This window comes from Puma concolor, chromosome C1 (genome assembly GCF_028749965.1).
Source record: "Puma concolor isolate L17-30 chromosome C1, mPumCon1.1.hap2, whole genome shotgun sequence".
Lineage (NCBI taxonomy): Eukaryota > Metazoa > Chordata > Mammalia > Carnivora > Felidae > Puma > Puma concolor.
The window spans coordinates 169,033,347-169,056,920 of NC_141674.1; the positions used below are offsets into that span (position 1 = coordinate 169,033,347).

Below are 23,574 nucleotides of genomic sequence, written 5' to 3' on the forward strand. Positions count from 1 at the left end.
TTAAATATGTGTATTTATCAAAATTTTCTCTTATCTAATTCATGGAAACTTCTCTTAGAAATATTTCATAGTTTTTATTTGAACAGTATTTTCACATGAAACAAAAATTCTGAAGTAAATGTAGTACACAGGTAGTTAGGAAACATTTTAAATAAGAAAGACACTGGAAAAATTGAATTTACTTTTATAAAATATGTTGTAGAAAACTAATTACACTTCAAGACAGAACTAAAATGCATTGTGTCTTAGAAGGAAAAGACATACTTTTAATATTTTCAAGTACGTGATGTAAGTAAATAATGACCAGTGTATGTACGTTCTGATGTTTTAACTGAGACTTAACCAAACTAAAGTTCTGAGCTTACTTTTCTGTGAAATAAAGCAATCAAAGCTAAAGAAGATCATGCCTGCTCTGTGCAAACACAGCTTCTGGCCTCCCCACTCTATTTTGCCAAAATGAATAGAAAATATCTCATCACTTTCATGTGTCACATTCATGCCAGGGTTGCAGAAATCACATGCACTCAACATGAATGCATCTTTTTCACAGTTTATAGTCACATGCATAAAATGTCAAATTAAAATTATGCTGATATTAAAAAAAATGATTTCCTTGTTTAATACTTTTAGAGCAGAGTTTTCAACCTTAGTAATACTGACATTACTAGCTAGATAATAATCTGTCCTGGGGGGCAGTCCTGTGACTTGTAGTATGTTTAACAGCATCCCTAGCCTCCAGCTACCAGATGCCAGTAGCAATTCCCAGGCCTCCATAGATTTTATTTTAGAGGATTACATTAGAATTAATTTACTAATTAATTTTAGAGGATAATGTTAGTTTAATAAATTAAATAATATAATACATAAATAATAAATAAATTTAATGAACAATCCTAATTTATTTTAGAGGATTACATTAAAATTAATTTAATTTCAGAATATTTTACAGTATTATTTGAATGAGCTACACTTTTACCTTCTTCATCTTCTTCTCCCTCTTCCTCCTCTTCTTCCTCTTCCTCTTCACTACTTCCAGCATCTTGGTCTGTGTTTGAGTCACTATCTCCTTCATCAAGAATTTCTACCAGAACAAAGTATAGGAAAATATCAGTGAGCAAGTGATACACATGAATCTCATTCTGAGAAGATAATTCTCAGTTGGCCGAAATCCATAGTGTTGTTCCAGTTTACCACCCAACAAAGATGATCGCCCAGGCCTATGTTATTGCCTAAGTGGTCAGAGAGCCGTATGTATCATTCTTCTGCCAGCTAGAAAATGGTCATAAAATAAGGAAGGGATGAAAAGAACAAAGAAATAGTAGATGAAGGTTTTCCAAAACAGCAAGACCACTGGAAAAATAAATTATGAATGGAAACAGGTACACTGGAGTCAAAATAATAGTTCAGCATCAAAAAAGAGATCGTCTACTATAAAAAGCTAAGGCTAGATCTAGAAAAAAAGAATTTAGGGTAAGAATGTTTTGTGAAAGATTAAGAACGAAGAAAAAATAATTGCATAATTTAGTGTTTACTTTAAATAAACAGTGATGAGATTTTTATTCTTATGTATACTTAAATAGAACATTACAATTAATCTAAAGACTTTCCATATGTAAACAGAAACAGAAGTTTAAAAGCCTTAAAAAAAAAACTAGTAAGATAAGCGCTTCACTGGAAAATTGCATCTTAAAATACAACTCACCTTCAGAAGGAGATGAAAACAGTGATGTAAATCAGACAATACGTGGGTCCAGTCACCATATTAATAGTTAACAAATAACAAAAACTAAAATTGTATTTTGCCCAATGGTGTCCTCTATTAATCAGATAAAAGATTTTACAAACCTGGCTAATACTTCACTTTTGCATTTCTAGTACAATCAGAGATTTTAATATAAAGTTTTGGGGTGAACTTATTTTTAGGAAAATTCTACTTTCTTATATTTAACTGAGCACTATAAATCAGGAGCTACATATAACATTTAATGTTAGCAGAAAACTTCCTATCTTAAAAAATAAATCATTTTATTAAAATGAAGAGGTGTCATTCAATCCTTAGCTGACACACAAATCCCAAGAATACTTCTAACAAATGTGACTTCAAGTAATAATCTAATGTGTCTAGTTTCCTATTACATAATGTGGCTTAGACAGACTTTTAAGAGAGGAAACTATTTAGCATTCAATAGTAGGAAGACAGGCACTCCTGCTGTTTTCCCAAATGCTGTAAGACCTAAAACACAAGTGCACCTGGGTCACTCTAAGGTGCTAATTACTAAAGCTGTGCCCACTTCCTGCTGTGGCCATTTTTTTTATGCCAGTTCTAGAACATTTTATGAAAGAATGAAGGTCAAATGAATTGTCTAGTCGTTTACATCATCCTCTCCTCATCTCTCCACTTTAGAATCTACTTACTGAAATCACTTAGGCAATGACAATTGGATTTCATTAACTGAATGAAGCAGTGGTTTCAAAGTATGCTCTGTGAGTCCCTCAGGGGTCAGTGAAGCCTGTCAGGTGGTCTGCGAGGTCAAAATTGTTTTCATAACAATACAAAGACATTATCTGCCTTTTCACTGTGCTGACATCTACAGTGGTCCAAAAGCAATGGGGGTTGAAACCACTGCAACCTGAGCACAAATCAAGGCACCAAACTGCACCAGTCACTGTGCTCTTTACTGCCATGCTCTTGCAGGAGGTTTTAAAAAGCCAGTCTGACTTAAGAATGCCCTTGAAGAGGAAGGGCATTTCATTTCATTAAATCTCAGTCCTTATGTGTAGGCATATATATAGGCATGAACAACAAAACATGAAGTTCATGTACGGCCCTTCTGTTAAAGACAGATGCACAATGGTGATGGTTATCTTAGAGAAAAGCACCTATGTGACTGCTTGACCTGCCACGGGAATTGGCTACATTTTTCATTTTTACTTGACAGAATGGCTGACGTTAGTTGTTAGGCATTTTGTCAGACATTTTCTCAAATATAAACAAAGTGAGACTGTCACTTCAAGGAAAACAATCAAAAATATTTACCCCCATGATAAAATCAGAATTCTCAAGAGAAAATTAGAGTTTTAGAAAACTCGTATCCATTCTTGTGAGCTTGACAGTTTCCCAATACTCAGAGTTCTCTGGTAAGACAGGTGGCAATATTAATAAATGTGATTTCTTGATACTGTGCTAATTTAATTTTGATAATGTTAACATGTTAACACTTGGAAGATATGCATAACTGCGTGAATTGCTATTTCCCAAATGATCAGTGGAGCATGTTACGAAATCATGCATGGGTAAAAGATCCATTCAAAGTGATATGCCAGGGGATTTTAATGTAATAGAGTATGAAAATTCATGAATACTGTTTCAGGTTTCACATTTCAATTAATCTTTAAGAAACTATCAGCTTTTGGGGGCACCTGGGTAACTTAGTCAATTAAGTGTCCGATTCTTGATTTCGGGTCAGGTCATGATCTTATGGTTCATGTGACTGAGCCCCACTTTGGGTTCTGTGCCCACAGCATGGAGCCTGCTTGGAATGCTCTCCTTCTATTTCTCCTTCTCTCTCTGCTCCTCCCCATCTTGCACTCTCTCTCTCTCTCTCTCTCTCTCTCTCAGAATAAATAAACATTAAAAAAAAAAAACCACCCAAAACTATTAGCTTTTAAATACAGGCATACTCTTAAGGAAGAATATACACATTATCTGAAAAGGCTTAAAATACTTCTCTCTTTTCCAACCACATATTATCTGTGAGGCGAAATTTTTTTCCTATACATCCAAACAACCTATTGCAATAGACTGAACACAAACAATATGAAAATCCATTTCCTATTAAGTCAGATATTAAATTGTACAAAATATATGAAACGTGCCATTTTTCTTAAATTTCTTTTGTCTCATAAAGTAGTCATTAAGAGTAGAAAGGGATCTTGAGTTCAAAGAGTTTAAGAAAGTGCTACAATTAAAGAAAGTACCACTTTCCTGGCACTGCCCAACTGCTGATATCATAAAGAAACGGATGGAGAGTTCCCAAGTTAAAAAAAACAAACAATAACAAAAAAAACAACAGGTATGGTAAAAATTCCATAAATCCATTTAGCATCTTTGAGGGATACTGTAGAAAAGGAAGTGCATAAGAAAAGAAGGCAAAATGGGTCCAAGGAATTCTCCATGTTTAGAAACTAAATTATAATAGCAAAAGGAATCTGGCCGTTGCAGTGAAATGCCCCTAGGAACCTGGTACCTAAGAAGAGAAATCTATTTATTGAACCAGATTTGTAGAATAGCGTATAGAAATGTGAAGCTGCTTACACTTTACTTGCTATTTCATTCTACTTCCAAATGACTAAAATAGGAAATGCAGGCAGTGACAGAGCTCTAGGCTGCCTGCTTGCTTCCTGAGAGATTTCAGAACAGTAAGTACTTCTCACACAAAATCACAGCTTGAGGGAAATGGAACTCATAAAATTGTAATTATAATATAATTATATAGGTAATTCTGAATATTAGCTTTAGAAGAAAAATGATACAAATGTGAAAAAAAAAAACATTGCCTAAATACTGGCTCTATACTTTATTTATCCTTAAACAAGTAACATTTACATCAAACAAGTTTTGTAACTTGTTCTAGGTCACTTAGCTTGTAAAGGCAGACAAAATACAAACCAAAGTCTGTCCAAAGTTAGTGTTTACAATACATCGGCAACATACAAATGATAATAATAATCAATTTATCAATTTATTGACCATTGATACCCTGTCTGGAATTATTGATTTTATCAGGATATCAATCTGCTCTCAAGAAATAATAAAGTACAGCACTTTATAATAAAAGAATAGCATTCAGTTGATCATTTAAATCAGGGGTAAACTTAAGTACTAATTCTTAGGTGGCAGTGAAGTTAAAATGAAAGCCACCAGTAATTCTTAAGTGGTAGTAAATAAAATAAAGGCCATTAGTAATATATGGATATTTCTTAAGAGGAATAAGACTTAAAGGCTGTATAATTTAAACACAGGGAAAGAGGAGAGGGACAAAGAGGTAAATAATTTAGAATGAAGTAATACCACCAACAAGCACTAGGCAGAATACTAATGCATGGGGAAAAAAATGAAGAAAATGGCTTCATAAGAGCAGAGATTTCATCAGGTCAGTGATCTAAACCTTTCTATTAGTATTATAGAGCTACATGAATTGCTTCTACTAATCCAAAATAGACTATAAAATTCTACCTACCTTTCTTAATAGCTTTGTACTTCTCTTCATTCTCCATGAAATTAGGATCCATCTTGAAAACATCTTAAAAAAAGAAATTAAAAAATAGTGTTTATTTTCTATACTTACATTTGTTGGTGTCCCACGTCCCAAATCTCTCCCAACCCCTGACTCACTAAGAACATCTTCCGGATTATAGTCATCCTCCAGAGGAAGCATATGAGTGAACTGATCATCTTCTTCTACTAAATCAAGTCCTTCTAGGATAACAGGGTGGTCCTTAAATCCATCCTTCCGTACAGCAAACATCACTTCAATCATATACTGAACTCTTTTATCAATTTCAGACTCATGGAGAATATTTCGGAGGCGCTCAAATATAGCTAAAGTTAAAATCAAAGAAAAAAACAGGAAAATAAGCAAAAAATATAATACTCAAGCCAAAGCTCGATATCAAACTGAGAGCATATACTTGCCATTGATTCCTCTTGGTGACACCTGTGTTAATTTAAGGCCACATTCCTTGAGAAAACCAATAGCTACTTCAACACTATCGTCAGTTGGTCTTTCCAGGAGCAAAGTGAGCATCTCTAGGCATAAAACTTCATGTGCCTTAAACAGAATGAAGACATATGGAATAGAGAAAATACTTTTAAATACATTAACCTACTATTAACAGTAATTTAAAAAATTAGCAAATCTTGTTTTTGCAGCAATAATATTATACATTTGATGAGCAAAGTTTTATAATGCATATAGAAATACTCCAAATATGGGATAAAATTTTTTTTACTTTCATTAGGCATCTTTTAAAAATTTCCAGATGATTGTTCCAAAAATCTGAATTATACTGAATACAACTATTTGATTTATCTCCAGAAGAAATAATTCTTCTTACATGTATCAAACGATATGTTTATAGGAAATGCCATAATTAACTTCCAAATATAAGCTAAAAATTATATACTAATTTTTTACAATCACTATGTGAAGAATAGTAATACTATTATTTTTTCTAATACCCTTCTTCACAACCACAAGTCTTTACAGCCATTTCCCAGGTCATTCTATCAGCCACTCTGTTATTTAGCAAATAGTTGATAAATTATATGAATAATTTTATCCAAAAATATCTTAACTGTTTCTGGTACTCAAGGACACTTTTGAAATACTTCCCTCTATTTTTTTTTTTAACTAAATCAAGTTATTTACACTGGTCACGTTTGAAACTTAGTACTTGCAAATAATGCCAGGAAGGGTGGGAATAAAATTCTCCTGAGAATCTTTGCTGTGAAAAGAAAATGTACTGGGAGGCACTTTTAAGACACTGTCTATATGCCTTTCTAAGGTTGGATCCTTCTTTGAGATGGGGAGGGAAACAGTCTAACTCTTAGGAAAATATTCTTTCCACTGAGCACAATATCAAAAACACATCTTAACAGTCTTATATCAGTGATTAGAAAATATTGCCCTGTACCATAATTGAGAAGATCTAAAATATTTAACATTTTAACTGTTTTGTAGCAATGCCTAAAATATCTTCAAAATGAGTGTAGTTAATATACATTCAAAACTAAAACTTACTATCTGTTCTGTTATAGGCACGTGAAATTAAGTCTCCAGGGTCTTAAGAAGCAGGTTAGCATTGTAGTAATTTAACTCATTAGGTTAAAATCTAATAGATTTCTAAGAGTGAACACTGGAAAGCATTTCATGTAGGAAAGAATTAAAATATTAATGGTAGATAAATAAGATTAAGTGTGACTTCAAAATTCTTCATCTTATATGTAGAAAGAAACCTTTGAGTGCTAATAAGAGCAATTTTATTATTTTCAAGTTTAAACAGAAATTAAATTAAAAAAAACCCTCTCAAATAGATCAATGGATGAATACAAAATAATCATAAAACCTGAACAATAAAAAGACAAAACTATTTACATTTAAAACAGATTAAAATTACTTAGAATTACTTAAAATTTATATTTTATAAACTGATTCTAAGAATATATGACTTTATATACTATGTAGTTGCAGAGAAAAGAATTTCTTATAGAATAGAATATCAGCACGAGGTTCTCAAAACAACAGGTACAGGAGAAAAGAGTAGAAGAAATATCAACTTTATTATCTTATAAATATGATTAAATTATATTCTTTGAAGGAATAATTTATAGTTGAATAACCACATATAGTATTATCAATGTGATAAAATACTGTTCTGTGTTCCTCTTTTTATTTAAGAATGTTAAACACGTTTACTATAGTTTTAAAACTAAAATATCATCCAAGATACTTTTCTGAAAGACTACAAGGCAAAACAAAAATAGAGATGTGTCAATGAAGTGGCATCAAGCATGTGGTCTAATGCCACTGAACGGCATCAAGTATTAAAAATTACTTACCACATTTTGGTTAATAAGATGTGCCACAAATTTTGAAGCAGTCAAACAAAGTTGCTGAAAAGTGAACAGAGACAAAGTAAATCTATAAACTAAAACCAATTTTCAGTTAACTACTGAATCTCCAGCTCACTTACACACTCTAATTAAAATATGTAGCACACAAACCTAATTTTTATAGTACAGAAAGTTACAAGATAAAAACTATTACATGTGAAATAGTGCCGTTTCTGGCTAAATAATTACAATTCTGCAGTTATAGCCATTGTGTCTGTGGCTCATCATTAGTCGCCAGGGATATTTAATAAAACAAAAAAATGTTCTCATGAAAGGAATGCAAGGAATTCCTATGTAGCAATCAATATTGCTTACCACTGTTGATAATAGATTAGTCTGTCCCTATGTGGCAGGCAATTTACAAGCCCATAATATATACCTTATCATTTCTTCGATAGCCTTTTCGAAAATTAAGAATTAACCTCTTGAGGATTAATTCTCCGATTTGTGGAAATTTTGAGTTGATAATTGCCACTAATGCTGCATAAACATGGGTGAAGATCGGAGAAGCACTCTGTGCTTGCAAAACAGATCTGGACAGCAGGCCTCTGTTTAAAAAAGAAAAAAAAAAGAGTCAATAATCACCAAATTAGTTAAAAGAAAAAAACATTTAAAATCCAGCAATATGACTCATCTGTAAATAAACACAATAGCTAAAACTGGACTAAATCTTCCTCACCTTATCTAGTCTTACTGATAAACAAAAACTTTTGAAAAACAAAACTTCGGATCTGTGCTTTTTTTATTTTTTTTTTATTTTTTTTTTCAACGTTTATTTATTTTTGGGACAGAGAGAGACAGAGCATGAACGGGCGAGGGGCAGAGAGAGAGGGAGACACAGAATCGGAAACAGGCTCCAGGCTCTGAGCCATCAGCCCAGAGCCCGATGCGGGGCTCGAACTCACGGACCGCGAGATCGTGACCTGGCTGAAGTCGGACGCTCAACCGACTGCGCCACCCAGGCGCCCCAAGGATCTGTGCTTTTTTTAAAACAGCTTTGTCTACAATTATTTTCTTCAAAATATTTTTTTCTCTAAATTCCTCTTTTCCTTGCTTATGTCTCTTCGATCTAATCATGAATTTGAGTTTTTAAAGCATTTTATACTAATATGTTTTACATCTTCAAAAAAGTGAAGGAAAAAAAGATCTGCATCAAAAACTAAAATTAGAAGTTGAATTTCTACTGTGAGCCCATCATTTATATAAAATTAATTCTCTGATTAAAGACAAATTTGGATGGTTTCCATCTTTAAGCCTATGTTAGTAAAATGAAGATTTGGAATACTGCTATGAGACAGACACAAAGCATTGCAAGAATAATAATGCTAAAACAATGACAGGAAAATATAAAGTTCCACTTCTAACTCATTCTGAAGTGAGCATGGTTGTATACGCATTTGATAAGGGGAGAAATGCAAAGTGAGCTAACTGAAGAGTTATTTTTAGCAATGTAATGACAAATAATTACTGGATTGCCAAAAGGCAGGAAAACAATATCTTAACAGTTATTAGGTTTAACTTTGACAACTGAATCACCAGAGTAGAAAATGAGAAAAGAACACCCAGCTTATAAACTGTGAGATCTTAAGCAACCCATAAAGCTGCTGCTTTCTGACTAAAACGGGAGAGCTCTACCTACCTTTTAAGGACAGTGGGTACCTCTTGGTCAACTTTTATATCCCCACAACATGCTACACCTTACTTTATATGACCTCCCCACAATGTTTTTGAGATGATAAATCAAGGTCATGTGAAATGACATCGGAAAGCATCCCTCAGATTTTAAAATAAAAAATAGCATATGAAATATTTCTATTTCCTGACCCTTTTAAAATCATGACCATTTAAAACCACAGAGAAAATGACTGTCACTCCCTTCTGCTTTTCTAAAATTTACCACTGATTTTTCTCATTTCTTTCCCGCTCTCACTTTGCTTTCATTAGAAATGAACGTTATATAATAACATTTTAATAATAAATAAATAATATAAATATAATAAAAATAAAATATTAATTATTCCTCATGAGTTTAAATTAGAAGTATTCAGTAAACAAATATCTGCCCCAAAATCAGTATGTGACATCAAACCTTCTCAAAAAGCAAAAACTCCATGCAATTTCTAACAGTGAAGCACAAGTTATTTGTTAGTAGTTTACATTTTTACAAGAACTGCATTTTAAATAATTATTCTCAACTACTATTAAAGCAGCACAATGAATCAGTGATTATTGTCCATGTGGATATTATGTTCCTTTGAAAAATTGCTATGAAATACTATAAATAAAATAGTTGATGCTTACCTTCCTCTAACTATATTTTCTTGAAGAAGTTCTTGAATAATAATACCTATATTAGAAATGTTGACTTTGTTGATAAGACCATTGATTGACTTCTTTAGGGCCTCCCAACTCATCCTCTGGTATGCTAAGCTAAAAAGAATTGATTTTAATAAAGTGAAAACTTACACAATGATTACAATAGCAAGAGGTTATAATAAGAACTTAAAAAATACTTAGTGTTCCTTTGTTTTTAACATTATATTCACAAATGACCTCAAAGTGCAGTAAAATATATGACTATATGACTACAAATACATAGATTATATCCTAAACCATATTTGATGTTCTGTACATATGATGCTCATCTATAGATCACTTCTCTTTAATAATATAACAAAATTGTGTAAGGATAATGTTTTATTCTTATATCCATGTACATTACAAATCATAATATCCATTTATTAGATTCAATGCATATTTATTTTACATTATAATATTCACTTACTTTAAATTATCTTTAAAAAATATTTAAAAATGACAGTTTTAAAAAATTTAAATTATAATATGAAGTATCCAAATATAAGCCATAAAAAGGAGATTTTTATTATGACCTTTCTCATAAAAGCATGAAAAAAAACAAATATTTTAAACTATAAAGAAATGGTAAAATTTACAGGAAAAGGGAAGGTCACATGAAATCATAGGGCTGAAAGACTGTTGTATTTTAAAGAACATCTCTACATTTAGGCAGTAATCCCACAGCTATATTGGCTGTTTTTTAACTTAGATCTCAGGCAAATAATTTAGCCTAATTGGGTTTATTTTCTTTTAAAGTTCTAAAATTTTATGGTTTTTACATTTATTTCTCTGTGAAATATGATTTCACCTGCAGAAAGTCATATCTTTTTTTTTCTCCTTATACTTCTCTGGCAGTCTGGTGAAGCTGATGGACTTCTTGGAATAATATATATAAATATATAGGACTACAAAGGATAGCAATCATATTTAAATAGTTTTCAAAGCATGAAAAGAAAAAAAGTTTGATACAGTATTCTATGTGTGTGTCTTTTTAAAAAATATTTATTTTTGGGAGAGGGAGAGAGACAGAAGGCGAGTAGGGGAGGGGCAGAGAGAAAGAATCTGAAGCAGGCACTGGGCTCTGAGGTGTCAGCACAGGGCCCGACGCCGGGCTCAAACTCATGAACCACAAGACCATGACCTGAGCTGAAGTCGGAAGCTTAACCGACTGAGACATTCAGGAGCCCCTCTATGTGCTTAACACATTAAATAATACAAGGTGGTGGTGGGCCTAATCACTTCTTTAATTTCCAAATTAGCATGGCCATAAACAATATTTTGAGATATTTGCAACAAATAGTCTGTTAATACTATGATCTACTGCCTACATTCCTAATATAAAGAAATGCCAAATTTTAGTGAGAGATTAGGAATAATAAAGATGCAATTTTTTTCTTTCCATTTACATTCACAGATTGCCTAAATTCTACCCATGGGTAGAAGGTCTGTAGGTTACGAGTCCCTGTTCTGGAGTGGCTTACCAAGGCAGAGGTGGTGAGAGCAGTTTGCCCTGGTGCGGAAGAGTTATTTCATCACTGACGTTGTCCTCAGAAGATACTGAGGACAAAAAGCGGACTCACCTGCAGTTAATTATATTGTTTTTAAATTCCGTATAGATCATGTATCCCCTAAATGCCTGCATCTGAGGTGGGCAGAACACTCCCAATGGCCCCCAACCTCATCCCTTTAGTATGCTATTATTTGAGAAAGAAGATCAATGGCTTAAAAACTAGCCTAATTAATAAGATTGTTGATACACAATCAATCTCTCTATATAAAGCTTGGAAAAAAACTAACCAAGTACAATTGTACTTCCTAATTAAGAAGCCTAATTAAGAATACAATTCACCTGACTTATTATCTACTAAAAGCAAAGTCTGTAGGCTTCTTTTAGAGACTTCTACTTCTCCTTGTTCCTTGTCCCCTACCTATGAACAGACTTAAAATGTATATAAAATTATCTTGCAGGAATCTGTGTAAAATTACAAACACTGTGGACTCTTCTCCACCCACTTTATTTACAAGGAAGTAAGACTTGGCTTAATAACAATGTTTCTGGTCTTTTACAATTAGGATTGCTTTGGACAGAATTGGGGACCATGACTCTTTCTCACTAATGTTGCTACTACTGCCTCGGAGAGCAGAGAGCAAAATGCTTACATGCTCATGAAGCTCCTACTGACCACAGAAGCCCTTTCCAAATCCCTTCCCAACACAACACTGCAGGCATTGCCAGCAAGTACTGGAATATGACACATACAGAGAAACTTACTAATTAGTTTTAAATTTAATGTCATCTAATGTCCCTTTCTAGCTCATAAATTTTACAAATTTTATCTCAAATATTTATACTTGATATAAATGGCATTTCTACTTCCAGCCAATTCATGAAGTAACTTTAGATTTCATTTATAAAAAAGTTCTCAAGTACTTTCAAGTTGCCATTAAAATACCTATGAAAGATGTGGGAACACTACTGGCTCACCTGGAAATCTGTTTTTCTTAAAGTGTAGCTACTCTCTATCCCATCTTTTTATTACCTAACTGGCAACTGAGTGATCATTTCAATCTTGGATTGTATTACCTCATTCTGCTAGAGAATAACATCTTGAAAACGTAGCTGTATTTTCATTCATAGTTCTTCTCGTCTCAATTATTTTGAAAAGGGAAGTGAAGATATGTATTTTCAGGGTGTATGTTCATATATGAATTTCGACTGTTTGCCTTAGCAAAAAATTATAGTCTAACATGGCATGGTCTAAGAAAAGTATGGGTAGAGAAAACTGTCAACTTCATGTCATAGATTAGTATAGGAGTTGGCAAACTACATCCATGACCCAAATGCATCCTATAGTCCATTTTTATAAATAAAGCTTAACTAGAACAAAGCCATATTCATTTGTTTACATATTACCTATGGCTGTATTCACAGCATTCAAGAGCAGAGTCGAGCAGCGGCAACAGAACAACGCATAAAACCTAAAATATTTACTACCTGGCCTTTCACAGAAAAAGTTTGCCACTCTTGGTTTGGTATAACTGGAAAGATCCATTTTAGCTCTAATATATCAGTAATGCTCTTGACTATCTATGAAAAATGGATACTACTAATAGGCATGCATACAACTATAAAAGGAATAGTTTGAAAATAGTAAAAATAAAAGATCTTTCCTTAAACTCTTTGATTTACTCATGCAAAAAAATAAAATGTTGAGCTAATGTCAGGGCAAATAGTAAGCAGAGCTCCAAGGGAGCTTACAGAATAAAGAAGAGAAGTCTAATTTGAGGTCCCTACCATTTTGGACTGGTAATGTAAACTCTCAATAGCCAAGGTTAATTAGACCACAGTTGATTTTTTTTCAGAAAGGGTATCATCGCTTTGTACACTTAGTGATATTAACATGCCTGTTTTTATCTGTAATCTGCTCTTGCATCATCCTGAGCTTCGCAGGAGGAATATATGCTCCACCAGTACGAGTAAGAAGAGGATCCAGTTCATCTTTCTTCTTCTTTGCAGTAGGTTCATCCTGAGCAGGGGAGTTCTGGGTTACTGACGGTTCTGGGCTTCTTCTCCCAGGAGATGGGGATTTCCGAGACCTTTTACGATCAGCATCTCTTTCTCTTTCTCTGCGTTTTTCTCGGTCCCTACTTCTGTAATATTTAAAAAAAAAATTTTTTTTTTTTGATAAAGACCATATAAATTACATTCTTAAATGAGCTACATACCAAATGAGCAAGACCATTTGCAGGTCACAAATTCAGATAAGGAAAAGTGGTTTGGAATGGTGAAGAAGTGCTTCACAGAGAAGATAGAACTTAAAAGAGGTCTTCAAAGCTTGACAGAATTTACACTGGGGCAAGTTGAGGAAAGTGGAGGAGGAAGGAGGGCATTCTGCAACTAGTGGAAGACAGAGTAACTACTAGAAAAGTGAGCAGGGATGTTCAAGCTAATTAGCAGAATAGTCAGGAAACAATAAGGAATCATGTATAATGGCAGTTGGAAAGATGAATTTGAGTCAGACTATGAAATCTTTAAAGACAAGGAACAGACTTCAAGTTTTTTATACTGGAGTTGATGGGGAATCATTAGTAGCTTTTGAGTGTGATAATGATGTGAAAATAGTGTTTTAAGAAGACAATTTAGCCTCTGACATACATGATAAACTGTATAAAGAAGAAACCAGAATTTATCTCCAAATGGCAATTTAGAAGTAAAATTATCTTAAAAAACTGTAACATTTGAAATTATTCCTCCATAGAAGTGGCATTTAAAACCTCAGAATATCAGGGGCGCCTGGGTGGCGCAGTCGGTTAAGCGTCCGACTTCAACCAGGTCACGATCTCACGGTCCGTGAGTTCGAGCCCCGCGTCGGGCTCTGGGCTGATGGCTCAGAGCCTGGAGCCTGTTTCCGATTCTGTGTCTCCCTCTCTCTCTGCCCCTCGCCCGTTCATGCTCTGTCTCTCTCTGTCCCAAAAATAAATAAACTTTGAAAAAAAAAAAAAAATTTTTAAAACCTCAGAATATCAGAAACATCTGGTTATTTGAGACAGTGTAAAAAAAATCAACTATTTTCTACCTATAAGTGCCCATTCTTAAGCTATCATTTTTGTAGCTGAGTATCCATTCTGAAGCTAACATTTTAAAACAGTCAAGGTATTATTCTCTGAAATGATCAAGAACTAATGGGAAACAGTGAGTGAGTATCCATTCTTAGGCTAACATTTTTAAAACAATCAAGGTATTATTCTCTGAAATTATCAAGAACTAATGGGAAATAGTAAATACCTGCTTTTTGCTATTTTTTCTGAGAAGATTTTGTCCACTTAGTTATTTTTTACCTATACTACCTGGGAAACTCAGATCATTCTGCTCACACTTTGGGCACCATGAGTTAAATGAATATAGTAAAAAAACAAGTTTCATTTATCACTATTACCAGGAAACTGCTGGCTAGATTTTAGCTAGATCTAGGAAGGGTGTATTTGAGATGGTCTGTCTTAACAAACAGTAATACAACTTACACACAAAGAGAAAGAAGTCACCTAGCCAGGTAGATGCAGAGAAGCTGCTTTGAAACTTAAGTATACCACTATCCATGGAGACACAGTGAACAGAAGGGAAGAAAAGTGGTTCCAAATAGACACGTTAATTAGTCACAAAGCCAGGTGCACTGAAATCTAGGCAGTGATTTGCAACTGAGTTGATTCTTATTGTGAGTGTGATATGTTCCAAGAGAGCAGCTACAGCAGGAATTTACTGGCATCGGTTATGATTCTTCTGAGAAACACTAGGTAAGACTGCTAGCTGGCTGATAAACTTGCATCTTTATAATTTTAATATTTGGACCTTCGGAGTGCAGAGGTAATACAGTCAGTCTTCTTTGAGACTAAATAGCATCTCTTCCAATGCTTTCATACTGTTAGCTTTTATTTCTACATAATACACAGTCTGCTTACTTCATAGTATTGTTGTACGGATCAAATGAGACTTATGTACATACAATGGACCAAAAACAGTTACAATGAAGCAATAGTCAGAGATTTGGGAAAAAAACATGGGCATTGGAGTCAAAATTGAATTCAAATCCCAGTTTCATTGTCAACCAGATAGGCAACTGCAACCTCAGGTAAATTACTTAATCCCTTCAAACCCACTTTTTAAAATTTGTAAATTGTGAAAAATAGTATCTAGTTTTAAGTGTTTTAACCGTATTTGACAAAGTATGCAGAATGCCCAGCTCACCAATTATGATGGCAGTCGTTGTTCTTAATGGGTGTCATTAAGGTGATAGCAGATGAGCCTGGCTTTTGGAGGTTAATTTAATCTGACATTTTGGTTTTAGATATAGTATTTTAGAAAGTAAGTAGTGAGAAGGAAAGTTTGGCTGCAGATATCACATAACGTGATTAGCTCCAAACTGCAGAGGAATTTAATCAAAATTTTAATGGGGGTATAGTCTTGGTAGTCATGGAGTGGGTAATATGAGGGAGATATCAAAAGGATACAGACCTCAGTGAACAATAAAATATGGTAGACAAGTTTTTGAACATGACCAATAATAAGGTGGGTAGTCAAATTCTCCAAAGGCTCAGGAAAGAATATATTTAGATAAAAACTAGATGGGCAGCTTCACTCTCACTGTCCTAGTGCCATCATGCAGCAAAGTAAACTGAGATCACTCTATCCATATGGTATCAATGACTTTCATTCAGTAAGGGACCTCAAAAACTCATCCTCATGCACTACAGTATCCTATCATGAATAAGAGCTTAGGCTCAGGGTCAGACAGACCTGGACTTGCCACAGACTTGCTTCTAAAACAAAAACAAATGACTTAATTCTCTATGCCTCAGTTTCTTCATCTATAAAATACACAATAGTATCTACTTCATATATTTACTGCAATAAGAAGTTAATCCACATGAAGTCTTTATTAGAAACCTGGCACCTAAGAACATCCGTTTAAAATTAGCTATTATTGTTTTCATTATGAAGCGTAAAAAAAAATTTAAACGAGTGTGATTTTTCTATAGTTAAAATTTCCAGTACTAACCGCGACTCCATGCTACCATCATGAGATCGTCCTCTTCTTGAACGCTCATAGTCCGATCTGCTGTAATCAATGCAATCTCTATCCCGAGGGGATCTGTCTTGTTCTGCATATCTAACACATAAAATAAGAAAACCAAAGTTATAAGATGAAAACAACTATGTTATAAATACTTAGCAAAGTCATATACTGGTAATGCTAAAGTAACTCTACGACTGAACAATGTCTTATCAAACTATTTTTAACAAACAGCTTATTTGGTTGACATTCATTTAGTCTTGACTATAGAAGCTTTCAGCTTGTGTACAAAATAACTACTAGAGTTCACGTAACCAAACCTGTCATCCTGATTCACACTGTCTCAAGTAAAGGATTATATATCTGGATATCATATGTAGTTAGCATGAAAAAGGCCACCCTGCAAATGACTCGTTTGCCTAGTTGACTCATTTTATCAAAGCAATAACCACAAATGAGACCAACGTCATGGGTTGGCCTCCATAAAGAACAGTTTAACTCACTCCAACAGACATCCAAAAAACATCAGCTGTTATTCTTGAATCTGCTTTACCGAATAACAGTGCAAACAGATTGAAATTATTAGCAAACAAGGATGACAGTATAAGATCTGCCTTAAACCTAAAACAATAAAATCAGAGAACCTTAAGAGAAGTTAAACATGTACACACATAATAAACATACATAGTAACATACACAGTAATTATAGTGATTCATATTTCATGTATAGTTAACCCTTGAACAGCTGCGGGTTTGAATTGTGAGGGTTCACCTATACATGATTTTTTTCCAATAAATACAACCTAGTACTATAAATATGTTTCTCTTCCTTATGATTTTATTAATAACATTTTTTCGCCAGCTGACTTTATTGTAAAAATACAGTATGTAACACAGATAACACATGCAAAATATTAGTTGACTGTTTATGTTGCTGGTAAGGCTTCTGGTCAACAGTAAAGTATTAGTAGTCACTTTTTGGGGAGTTAAAAGTTATAAGCAGATTTTTGACTGCAGAGGGCACCACTGCCTCTAACTCCCAGGCTGTTTAGGGGTCAACTGTATACCTCTACAAGTAATTTATATACATACGGATATAGGTGTGCATCAGTACATGCAGAGAGTTGTTTTTTTTTTTCTTTTAGACAGAGTAGATGATTGATGAAAAGTACTAAGTAGTTGCAAACCATCACAATTAACTTGATGTCAATGAAACAAAAGTTTTTAGAGACAGCAGAGTGGCATAAGAAGAAAGAAAGTACATATGGGGTAAGGCAGAGATCAGACAACTGAAAGAAGGTTTAGAAAATGCTTTTCCCTTCATAAATTATTTTTAATGGTCATAGTTCACTAAGTGAAATAATCAAAATACTACTATGAATGCCTGATGAACATTAATAGTAATATTTGTCGGGGTGCCTAGGTGGTTCAGTTAAGCATGTGACTCCTGATTTCGGCTCAGGTCATGCTCTCACGTTTCGTGGATTCGAGCCCCCCATGGGGCTCTTCACTGACAGGGTGGAACCTGCATGGGATTCTCTGTCTCTCCCTCTCTCTCTGTGTCTCTCCCACTTGTGTGCTCTCTCTCAAAATAAATAGTTAACTTAAAACAATAGTAATATTTCTAGATCTTTTTTCTTAACACAATTATAAGATATGATACACATAAAAGCATTCTGAAATCTATTAAGAGCCATGTATAGGACAGTGGTAACAAAAGCAACACTTCAAAATAATTTCAACTCCGTTTTCCACTTTATAAACTTTCATTTAGTATCCATTTCAATTTATAAAACTTTAATTTTTTGATATGCTGAGATTATTCTTTCTCACCTCCAAAATTAGATAAAATCTAGAATTATTTACTAGAAACTACCAGAACAGTCATTCAAAAATGATTTGTCCTCAAGCTTATTCAAATAATACTGAAAACCATCAAAAATAAATTGTTCACCCTAAAATTAGGAAACTAACAGCTAAATAATTTCTTAAACTTATTACAAAAAATTTAAATTGCAGAAGCACATAAAATTATTTACCTGTCTTCTGGAGAGGAGGTCCTCTGATATGAATTATAGTTTTCCCTTCTGTCATGACCAGAAGAATGCTTTCAAAGGGAAAAAAAAGAGGGAGGGGGGGACATTTAAAAAATTATGATAAAAACACACAGAAAATGAAATATGTCTTTCAGAAAAACAGAAGTGCCGTACAAATTATTTCAAAACATTTTTTTTAAATCATAAGAATAAAACATGTTATCTAAATAGTACATAAAAGAAAATTTTCAGGGCCTCCAAGGTAAATATCTGTGGCAGATCTCTGGTTTCACTATGGACCAACCACTTTTTTGAAACAAGAAAAATTCAAGATAGAAGAAAATAATTCTCAAATTTGTGATGCTAAGTTACTTAGTTGATATTTTATTCCTATATAATAAATTATAAATGTATAGAGTATCATTTTTATAAAGACCTTCTCTTGGTGAAAAACAAGACCAAAGTTTTTTCTTGGTGAAAAACATGACTAAGGGCCAGAGGTCTTCTGGCACAAAGAGCTCACTCCTGTGGTTATATCGAAGTCTTATAATACTGCACTTACCTCCTTGGATCTACTTTGGCTTATAAAACCACTTTAATCCAGGTTATTAAATCCGAATAAACAGCTAGAAGAAACCAACTCTAGTATATTTATGAAAATTCTTTTTTATTTTCAGAAAACATTTGGAAGTCTGATATGTATAGCAGTATGTTAGACTTTAAAGATTTGAAAAACACGATTTGTGAGAGATAGCTCCTATGCCAAATCCTTTGGAAAAAAAAAAAGACATACAAATAAGTAACTGCACTGTAACATGAAACTGAAGAGACATGTCACAGGAGTCAGAGATATGAACTATCCAGTGAGAACACATCCTAATTTAAAAATCCAAATATAGTTAAAAAGCCAAAATATTTATCTCTGTAAATAGGTAAGTTTTTTACATTACTGGTGAAAATTCATGTTGACCAGTTTTTTGTTTTTGTTTTTTAGAATTAAAATAATTTTAAATACCTAATTATAAGAAAAGAAAAATTGTATGTTTTTTTAAAGTACCTTCACCTAGAAATCTAAGAAAATGTAAATCAAATAATGAGCAACTTGTTCTGCATATTTATATGCTTGCCTCCTTAACAGGAAAAAGAAACATTTCAAAATAGAAAGTTATGGGGTGCCTGGGTGGCTCAGTCAGTTGTGCATCTGACTTTGGCTCAGGTCATGATCTCGCGGTTTGTGAGTTCGACCCCCATGTCGGGCGCTGTGCTGATAGCTGGGAGCCTGGAGCCTGATTCAGATTCTGTGTCTCCCTCTCTCTGCCCCTCCCCTGCTTGTGCTCTGTCTCTGTCTGTCTCTCAAAAATGAATAAATGTAAAAAAAAAATAAAAAAAAAAAAAATAGAAAGTTATACTGCACAGAAATACAAACTTCAACTTCTTATTTTATGAACGTCTAATTAACAGCAGTTTGAATCTAACATTCTCATAAATATATTGCCAAACAATCTCATTAACTATTGAATTTTTCTCCCCTCACAACTACTGAATTTTTCTAATAGTATATACAAACTATTGTATGTAGGTGAATTAGCATGTGATCAAAATTTATAATTTACAGTAGCCATAGTTTGGCTACTATTTTATACTGAATACAACTATCTTAAAATCCTGTTTCTATGTTTCTAATGCATATAAGAAAGTTTTAAAAATTATTTCCCTTAGCAACACAATGAAGTAGGACATTTGTTCAGTATGTAGGACATAGATTTCTACAAAACCTGACACCAAGATCCTAAACCTAAAATGGAGCACAAGATTCATTAGATTCATGGCAACACCAAACATAGTATTCACTGATCATTTATTACAGGACACAGCTCTTCCTGTGTAGATACTCTGGAGGATACACAAGATAGGAAAAACCCTCAGTGAACTTAGGATCTTATGGGAGAGAGACGATTGTAAAGATTTCTGTAATTAAACATATCAGATTGTATGTTCCTGAGAGAACAACAGAGATAAAAAGGAGAAGAAAAAGAGGAGGATGAAGAGGAGGAAGAAGAGGAGGACAGGAGGAGAGAGAGAACTCAACAAAACTGCATGGTCTACTTTTTCTTTTATAAGGCACAGCAATTATTTTGATTACATTAGGGAAAAGGCCTCAGTTCTTTGCTAATGATTTTTAACACATCTCCGCAACATCTGTTGTAGGCATGGGGGGAAACCAAAAATATTGAAGTCGTGAATCAGAATTTCGTAAATATGATCAAGTTAACGTGACTGGCACACATAGAAGTGCTAACAGGACATCTTGAGTAGGGAACAGTACTGAATACTGAGGGATGACAGTAGGTAGAGGAGGATTTGAACTCAGATTTGGTAGATGAACGGGATTTCACTCATTTTTGACATGCGATCCAAATAATAACCTGAATTTTCCTATTTCCTTTATCATAAAGTTCAGATTATAAGTCAGAGTAGCAGTTGAAAATAATATATTGTCAAAATTACCTTAAAAAATTCTCTAAGTTTTTCATTAAGCAAAACAAATGTTTATATCATGCAGTTACCTATAGTCTCTAACAATATAAACAGAGCAGTATATGAAGGTGAGTGGAGCAGAAACCCTGAATCCAGACCTCTGAGCATCCATTAGCCTCAGGGAACAAGTCTTTAAGAGCAAGGAGAGGAAGGGCTGGCAATAGGTGGGTAACTTGCTTCTAGATAGCTAAGGAGGCTGCAGTAAGACTCAATGGAAAAACAAGGAATCCTCAGCTAAAGCCTCCTGAACCTAGCAGGTAAGTCCTCAGAACATTAAAGGAAGATGTGAGCTTCACCTGAGGTAAAAATGGGCCCCACCCAGCTTTTGGACCTGCCTGTAGCTAAAAGGATGGAAAAAGGGAGGCAGACTAGATTGAGTACTAGCAGAGAGAGCTGAGCCATCAAGCCTGAAGGGCATGTGACTGAAGATAGCCACTCTCAGCCTAGGGGGATGCCACAGAGGACTCAGCAGGACCACAGGAGGCAAAGGTGGAGAAGCACAGTATAAGAGGAGCAGGAAGAGGATCCTGAGAAAGACTAAACATGTCTCCCTCTGAAAAAAGTATCCGACTAAACCTGAGTGCTCTTGTCAGTCAAGAGCCAGTTACACACCAGGTCTCCTTTTTCTTTATGTCCCCGGCTCTTAGTATAGTCTGCAACCTACTAGGCCCACAATTAATCAACTGCTTAAGTGCCACTGGACCAACGAGTACAAGTCCCAAGGAAGCAGATTCCAGAACAATATATGAAGGTATCTACTGACAGATGGGTCTGCTTGAGACAGTGAGTTCCCACCAAAAGAGATGCAAGGACGGGCTGGGTGTCTACCTAGCCTTCTGCTCGACAGTACAACAGTCAACAGGATTTAGAAAAGATTGCAGCAGAGCCTGCCTCAGTGCCTGGTGTCCACTCTTAAGCTCGGTCTACTGGTTCTCTTTAAAGAAGAAAGTTTAGGGGTGCAGGGGTGGTGGGGGAGAGAGGAAGGGAGCAGTGCCTAGATCTATAATTAAAAATATACCCTCCCCTTTACTGACTCTAAGCCCCAAGAAATGACGCGCCTGCTTGTAGATCTGTGAAACTGAAAAAAAATGGAATGGTTTGTTCTCCTGCTAAGTCCAGTAACAGGCAGAGGAGCAGCTCTGAAAGTAGATGGAGTTACTGGTTCTGTTACTGCTCTGACTGTATCTACCACTCTACCTTTCTTACAGCCTGCTTCAGCCACACTAGACTCCGTCTTCATACTTGTTGTTTACTCTGCCTGGCACATGCTTCTCCTGGTCATCTGCATGGCTGACTTCCTCATATTCTTCAAGTTTTTGCTCAGATAGCTACTTTTTCAGTGGGTCCCTATTAAAAATTGCAACTTCCAATGCTACCGATCAACCTTATCCTATTTCTTTGTCTACAGCCCGAATCTAACACTTAACACTGTACCATACCATAGAAATGACTTATGTATTAACTTTATAATTTATTTTGTCTTCCCCTACTAGAATGCAAACTCCACAAAACCAAGGATTTCTGTTTTGTTTACCATTTTACCTAAAGTACTTAGAACAGTCACTGGGACATAATTAAGAATTTAGTGACTATCTGTTAAATAAATAAATGTATAATGTCTAAGTAAAGGATGACACAGAATAAAGAACTCATTTATGCATATGAAATATTCAATAAAAGGCTCACTTGTAGACAGACATGCAGGAACTATGATCAACTGAGGAAGCAGACACCTGTCCTCCATTTCATGCTCATTCAGGAAAGTATGCTCTTTAAGAATGGTGGATTCTCTTGCCCTGTTATTTACTTTTCTTCTGCATGTGCTCACTCACATACACTTTCTTGATTTGTGCAGGCATTGATATACACACACATGTACATGGACACATACATGCACACATGTCCTGCATGTTCTCTTCTCACTTGTCCTCTTGCACACTATTGCTTCTATCTGACCAAGGATCTACATTTGAAATTGTCTAAGTTAGATATGCATCCAATGTCTGTTTCTAATGTCCTATTTATGTAAATGCATTTTTGATTAAAGGACAGATAATGGACTACAAGCTTATGTTCTTCATTATAAATTTCAAACACTTACTTTTATCTGTGCCACACTACTTTTCATTTTTTGTTGACAGTGGTCTGATAAATCAAAGACTCCTTAAGTTGGTCCAAATAACCAGTACCAAACAGTATGAATTCCTTGACAGTTTACTTTTTCTGTCTGCAAACGTTACCTGTGAAATAGACCAAAGAAAGTTTTGTTAACATCGATAAAATGTATGTGAAATAACAACATATTATTTCCACACAATGAACACTTGACCATCTTATTTTTCTTAATCACTAGGCACAGATATATAATCAATAATTATATAAAAATTTAAAAAGTCCT

At 34.4% G+C, this 23,574-nt stretch overlaps 1 protein-coding gene across 1 annotated transcript in view; it reads right to left on the bottom strand.

Annotated features, from left to right (window-relative positions):
* The window catches only part of CWC22 (CWC22 spliceosome associated protein), a 57,104-nt gene that overhangs the window by 18,007 nt on the left and 15,523 nt on the right, over positions 1–23,574 (bottom strand). Inside the window, exons 2-12 of the mRNA XM_025934929.2 lie at positions 23,278–23,416; positions 18,642–18,709; positions 16,588–16,698; positions 13,439–13,684; positions 9,977–10,105; positions 8,055–8,223; positions 7,622–7,675; positions 5,696–5,831; positions 5,396–5,602; positions 5,241–5,303; positions 977–1,081 (exon numbers count right to left, since the gene is read on the bottom strand). Coding sequence (XP_025790714.1) covers positions 977–1,081; positions 5,241–5,303; positions 5,396–5,602; positions 5,696–5,831; positions 7,622–7,675; positions 8,055–8,223; positions 9,977–10,105; positions 13,439–13,684; positions 16,588–16,698; positions 18,642–18,709; positions 23,278–23,304 — 1,315 coding nt within the window. The 5' untranslated portion in view covers positions 23,305–23,416. The remainder of the gene's footprint in view (positions 1–976; positions 1,082–5,240; positions 5,304–5,395; positions 5,603–5,695; positions 5,832–7,621; positions 7,676–8,054; positions 8,224–9,976; positions 10,106–13,438; positions 13,685–16,587; positions 16,699–18,641; positions 18,710–23,277; positions 23,417–23,574) is intronic.